The following is a 7,591-nucleotide window of genomic DNA, read 5'->3' on the forward strand; positions in this document are numbered from 1 at the left end:
CTACTCCACTATACCCTGGGTTAATCCATAGGGTTTCCACGATTTCAAATTATCTGCCCTGGCCTAGAATGTAGCTACAATCTACGAACCAATCAGAAAACAGTTTACAAACCAATCGTTTCGCCTTCGTTTTTATAAGGGTAGATAACCATATTCATGTCCATTTACTGAATGATTTTTGTAAATAATGTATATATTTATACTTTATTTATATTTAATTGTATTATCAAAATCTGTAGTATGTGTTGTTGATTTCAAATATGTATAACATCTATATGTTTGACTTTTGTTATTATTATTACTATATATTCTTTCTTTGTCTGAAATATGTCATTCTGTTATGTTTATTATTCTTGAACTTATACTTGGCAATTTGATTCACAAAAACTTGACTACGATATTATCACGTAGACATAAACTTCCAGGAACGAATGAACGATTCTAAATAAAACTGACCCTACGTTATTATATGAACATAATAAACGTCTGGTCTTCATTAACATAATATATACTGAGCGCCATGGAAAATGCACCACTTTTTTTTCCCAAATAATTTATTACTAGGTGGTTTTGTATGTATAATATTATGCAATACTATGAACTATTGTTTCACACAATGCTCTCAAATGTAAAAAATATTGGCCCGTGTGCACAAAAAAAATTGCACGAGATGCACATGAAAAACCCAATATTCACGTGCAGCGTTGTGTGTGAGCCCTTTAAAAGCATGTTTTCAACTTAATGTGCAGTACATGAACTGTGAAACGTCAATCAGTCTTAATTTGTTGTTGGACGTGTGAAGGAATCGAGCTAGAGATGCCGAGACTTACTGAAAATCAACGGAATGAAGCCATGGGAATGTCCCGGGCTGGCATGTCTACATGTGCTATTGCCAGACACTTCAATTGTCATCAGTCCACTATTGTAAGGTTGGTGGAACGTGTTCGAGTTACTGGATCAACACGTGACCGTCAACGTCCTGGTCCACAACGCGTTACAACCCAGACTCAAGACCGCTACATCCAGGTCACTCATCTGCGTGACAGATTCCGCCCAGCGACTCGAACAGGTGCAGCAGTCATCGGAAGACAAGGACCAGTAAGTGCCAACACCGTAAGACGTCGTCTAAGAGAAGTAGGACTCTGTGCACGACGACCGTATGTTGGAGCTATCCTCAGGGATCATCACCGTCAGCGGCGTTTGATATGGGCTCAAGGACACCAGACATGGAGAAGAGTAGACTGGCAAAGTGTGATTTTCAGTGATGAGAGTAGCTTTCATCTTTATCACGCTGATGACCGTCAACGTGTGTGGAGACGTCTTGGGGAACATCTTGCAGACTGCTGCGTCTTCAAAACGAATCGATGGGGTGGTGGAAGTGTAATGGTGTGAGGAGGCTTCACATTTCATCACCGGACCGAACCACACATTTGCAGGTGTCGCGTTAATGCTGTAGCCTACCGTGATGATGGCCCGTGGAGGACACACGCGCTACTGACATCTGTGTCGTACTTTTGGTTTTGACCCCTCTGACTTTGTACCCTTGATTACAGATTAAACATCCATAAGTGTACAAATGTGTTGTTATTGATGTGTTCCTATTTGAATATTGTTCACAATAAGAAGCAAAATAAATAAGATATGTTTACAGGATCATTTTGTTATACTAAAAACTAAGTGATGCGTTTTCCATGGCGCTCAGTATATAATTAGTTGTTAATAATTACGCATTTATAATAAGCCAACTCCTAACATTGCCCGATAAGAGTTACTTCCCTTTGCCAACTTCCTTTTCAAATAACAATTTATGGGATTGGTCGATAAAAATAGCACAATCATCAAGGGCGGATAACTTGAAAACGTGTCTCCCCCTTAGATTAACCCAGGGTATAGTGGAGTAGAACGGAATGAGTACACTGGGAAACCGAGGATGCATGATTATCCTCTTTTGTCTTTTTTTTTATTGCCAAAAAGTCCAATTGTAGTTATATAGACTTCCAAAATTGATCTCCATGACCGAAATACAAATCATTATCATACTGATCGATTCTGTTATTGAATTTATATAATTACCCTTCTAGTAGCTACAGTGATTAAAAGTACAATTGAATACATATCGCTAAAATTAGAATTTGATTGTAATGAATGTAATGAAAATGGTAATTAATTACTTTTGCAGAATAATGGCCTCATGCATCTGAATGTTTATAAAATAACAACACACAAACCTCAAAACAATATATCAGTTTTATTTCATGAAACACATTCATGTTTAATTAATAAGTTGGAAAATCATCATTATTTAAAATGCCCCACCCCACCCCCCAAAAAAACAAACAAACATTTTTTTAACAACAGATATAACACATATAAAAAACGACAAACATAATAATTGGCACAATATTACATAAATTGAAACAAAACATACCATTTGGAGACCACAAAAAGGGGAAGTATCAGTTTTCAGAAGAAGCTTCTACTACATGTACTTCCTTCAGTCTAGGACTCTGGCAAAATACAATGTTACAGAACTTAAAGATACATTATGGGAGATTAGATAAAGAGCTGTCAGTTCTTACTATAATAGTTAAAAACTAGATAATGTAAAGGGAATTTGCTGAAAATTTCAGTCAAATTGATCCACTCTGAACCAAGATTTTAGTGATTGAATTTTTGGCCTAGCCTCGATCATCATTACTAAAGTCGGTATGATAACAAACATAGTCTCGATTATCCATTTCATGATTAAATCATGAATGGAAGTCGAGCAGCAAATCGGAACCTAATCCAATAAACATCGCAGGCTAGCGATGACATCAAGAGTTGATTATGGTCTGGATAAGTTAATTTATGTCTAATTAATAATTTAGATAACATTTCAGGCCTAAAGACCTGCAATAGGCAGATTTAGCTCCGGATATATGTAATTACAATAACATTTTTTATGGATAACATGCGTCTATATTTATCATCACATATTAGTGATTGTCAACTGGAAAACTGAGTCAGGATGCATGTATTAGCATGTTAGCCAAGGTGTTATAGATTTTATTATACAATATGGAAGCATATTTAATACCACAAACAGACATACATGTACTTATATTTATCAATTAGTGATTGTCAACTGGAAAATTGAGTCAGGATACATTAGCCAAGGTGTTATAAACTTTATTATATAATATGGAAGCATATTTAATACCACAAACAGACATACATGTACTTAGATATAATATAAATATACTATACAAAAATTGCATTATGCTAAAATGTTTATGTAAATATAGATGCAGTAGACTGAATCTGTATATAAATAATTAAAATATAATTAATGCTTTGTTAAATACCATTATACATGTAGTTAATAATAAACTTTGATTAAACATATTGGAGCATATTCAACTGCTATTTTTTTATAATATTTTTCTTTTTTTATGTCACAATATCCTTATAAAACCTCAGTGACAATGATCCTTTTTCTTATTTAAATGTAACAAAATTACAAACCCAAAAGGTTTCTTTAAATACATAAGTAATGTAAACCATTAAAACAAAGATTATGGTAGATGCTACATGTATCTAGAGCTCTATGTTTGTGGATAGAAATCAAATATCTTCAGGTGTGCCTAACAGTATTCCAGAAAAGGAAGATGGCAGCATTAAAATCAAATGAGAATTTTAGTTAGCCAACATTTAACTCTTGTTTAGGATTAATTGATTTGAATAATTATTGGACCAATATTCATTTTAATAAGACTTCGTTGTTGTGCCTTCAATGTAATTAAATATATTGGTACATCCCAGGCTGTTAATACTGAGAGCATAAACAGTATGTGCAATTAGATCACAGCAGTAGTACCCTTTATACCAATTTTCCATATGATTTATGTCACAGAATATTGATTGGGTCTATATGTACATTACATTATCAGAGTAATTGACTTATAATAATGTTAATCTCATAACAGTCAGGGATTATCTGTATTATATCTAAAAATAGTTCTGCCTTTTAGTCCAGTGTATGCTCTTCAATATTATTTTGTTTTTTATAATTGTTCCAATGAGGAAACTGACAATTGATTCTTTTTTCTTCCCAAATGAAATAGACAATCCTAAAATTACATTTTTTTCATACCAAACTGATGTAAAACACAGTAAATATCAAATCAAATTCAGAACCCTACTGATCATAAAAATGCACATAAATTAAATAGAATGTTAGGTAATATACATGTATTTATATTCCAGCATGTATTTTGACTTGTTCTGTTACACATGTATATTTATATTCTAGTATATATTTTGACCTGTTTATATATTGTATGATATTATATACACACTATTCTTAATATTATAATTATTTAGGAAGCTAGAATATAATAAATCTAAATTAAGATAATAATGAATACTGTTTGGCATAATGTTTGTTTATACTCTTAAAGATTACAATAACTTTATTGACATAAAATCTTAATACTGAATACTTATTGTTAAACAAACAGCTGACTGGAATGTATGTAATTAGAAATATGACCTTTCTTTTCAGACAACAATCAACCATATTTTTATATTAACACTCTTTTATACTCCACTTTTTCTGTTGCTCCAAATAAAACATGGTTTAAGTACATGTACTTACATGTCAGTTTATTGTCAGATTACATACACATGTACAAGTAATACACACATTTTATTAAATCTTTTAATCATATGTCACAAACTTCGAACCTGTATTTTGGGCTGAATATCTAACATTTTTGGTGTCAACATCTACTAAAGAGGCATTATCACTTTCAACAAGGGAATGAGAGCAAGTGTACCAGAAATCTCACTTATTACACATACATATATTTAATATATAATTCTTAAAACATTTAACCATACAAATGTTTAAAGAAATTGGCATGATTATTATAACACAATTAAACATCATGTCAAATATTTTGATATACTTTGTACATGTAAAGGAGCTATCCCAGATTTATTTTAGTGAAAACTGGTTAATTTGGAACGAAAGACTATAAAAAATATGTATTCATGTCCTATACATGTATACAATAATCTGAAATTCTGTGACACTTTTTCTAAGATATATAACTTTCAGTTTACATGTGACCTTGGTTATAAGTCAAAAAATTCCATGCTGTTTAAGTGGAAACCATGTTCTTATCTACAGCAGTTATATGTTATCAAGTATACATGTAAGTAACAGTAATTTCCAAAAAGCACAATATTTGATATGAAATTTTCAGACATGGTAAATAATATACATATGAGTCATTTTGAAATAAAACCCCACCAAAAATATTCATAAATTTTGTTTTTATTATAGGCCTTACTTAAAACAGGGAACCGTACACAGATTTTTGTCAAAAATTTATATTTTTATGAAAGCTTCTAGTGTAATTTTATGACTTTTATGATATTTTTCGATACCGATAAGAACACCCCACCAGTAGCACTGGTGGTATTATTGGTCGCAGTCATCTTCTCCTATGTTCATATACCCACATAACATTGACTGAACACTGTCAAACAGAAAATGAAAGAGTAGCGGATGTATTTGTACGGTATAGAAATTTATTATTTTTCGTCTCATTTTATGATAATTTTATAAGAAATGACGAAATTTTATGAAAATATAAATGTTTTTATATTGTATGGTCCTCGTTAGAAATATATGGCAATGTTCAGAAATTCTTGAGCAATATACATTTATGTATGTGTTTTGACTATGGGGAAAGAGCAATAATGCAAATGAGCTTACATGTATATATCATGCTAGAATTATTATTGTTTAAGAAGACGTTGAGATGTGAAAGTTACAGGAATTCTTTTACCAGAAACTTCAGGTAGTTCAGCTATATTGTCTGATTCCAGTGCATTACCATCTAAGTTTGAAGGATTCCATAATTTGTCAAGTGACTTCCGATGAGAACCGGTTGTAGTGTATTTGAGAATTGCACTTTTCTTTTTGACAGAAGAAGCAGAGGGTTTTCCAGTTGTTATAATGTGTTTCCCTTTGCCCAAAAGATATGAATCAAACTTTTCAGTATTGTCAAACTTTTGTAATTGCTCTGAATCGATTCCTTCAAATGCAATGGAGGTATGATTGTTTATATATGTCGTTGTAGTAGAACCATTGGCTTTGGATTTAGATTCACTCTTGCCAATACCTATTTTGATTCTTTGCTTTGGAGTTACTTTTTCCAGTGGTCGAAGATTATTAGACACAGTATTAGATGCTATAGAACTTGTCTCTTTATGAAGATCAGCACTAAATGTAACAGAGTTGCCTTTCTTATTTTTACCATTTTCAGATCCTGATGGGCTTTCAAAAATGTTTTGTTTAGGATTTTTCATATTCTTTTTAACAGAATACTCTAACTGATTCAGCTTAGAGTCAAGGCTTTCCATGAACAGATCAGTTGCAGATTTTGAAAGCAGTGGTCTTATATTGTCCGGCTCAACATTCAAAGTACATTTGAGAGAAGGCCTTACAAGAGCACCATCAGAATTAGTACTTCTTGATCTAACTTCAGGTTTTTTTCTCGAAATTCTCTTTTGGCTACGACTTTCTCTGGTTTGCTTTGGTTCTGGTTCTTTGACTGGTACTTTTTCTGGTTTAATTTTTCTAATAGTGTACCAGTCTCTACCAACTTGGGAAAACTTATCCAACCTGTATTTGCCATTATTAGGAACATATCTAAAAGTAGTAGGCTCGACTGAGGCACGCCATGGTTTTAAATGGTGATCACTGTCATCATCATTAACACATTTTACAACTCCATTAGATTCTTGATCTACGGTCTTACGCTTTCTTAGCCCTGTAACATATTTTGGATAAGGTGGTAGTGATTTCCATCCACACACAGCTTCAGACCAGTCCTCTGAACAGATAGTATCATTTACGATTGACAAAGACGATTGAAAATCATCAATGTTCAATAAATTCTCAGTTTTCAATCGATCAGCATCAATATTTTTTCCATTTCCTTCACCATCAGAATTCAAATACACCACCTCAGCTTTATCTGAATTAATATTTAGGTTAATAGTTTCACCATTGTCTTCAATTTTGACATTTTCTCCAATTGTTGGTTTGATACAAGACATGACAAATTTCACTGATTTGGCTCCAACTACTAGCAAGTTTTCTACCTGTCAAAAACATCTCAAACGTAAGATCTGACATCACACAATAATATCCCATTAAAACAATCAACCTTTGTTCATAAAACAGTTAATATATGTTCACAAGCACAAAGTCTTTGCACAGACTCGACTTTTCCATTAGCTCTATCTGTCAAAATCAAAAGTGGGACAAAAGTCACGTGTTTTTGTTTACATTTTTGGAAACATTGTTGAAATTGACAACATCGTATGTATTATTACAAAAAAAAGTAGAAGTAGGTCAAGTGTGAATATAAGCACAAGTCTGTCACAGCCGCACATACACTATTGGGTATGTTATGTATTAACTGATACGAGAACATTTTTATGTTTCCATTTCATTAACAGATTTTAGTTCAGTCTGGTCAAGCAACCACCTGCATCTTTCTAAAACTCCAGGGCAACCACTGAAGCCATT

At 32.6% G+C, this 7,591-nt stretch overlaps 1 protein-coding gene across 1 annotated transcript; it reads right to left on the reverse strand.

Annotated features, from left to right (window-relative positions):
- Positions 1–2,229: 2,229 nt before the first annotated feature.
- On the reverse strand, positions 2,230–7,565 carry LOC126816562 (uncharacterized). The gene has a single exon (XM_050543229.2). The coding sequence runs from the start codon at positions 7,114–7,116 to the stop codon at positions 5,791–5,793; it is 1,326 nt and encodes a 441-aa protein (XP_050399186.1). The 5' UTR covers positions 7,117–7,565; the 3' UTR covers positions 2,230–5,790.
- Positions 7,566–7,591: the final 26 nt, after the last annotated feature.

This window comes from Patella vulgata, chromosome 3 (assembly GCF_932274485.2).
Source record: "Patella vulgata chromosome 3, xgPatVulg1.2, whole genome shotgun sequence".
NCBI classification, from domain to species: Eukaryota; Metazoa; Mollusca; class Gastropoda; family Patellidae; genus Patella; species Patella vulgata.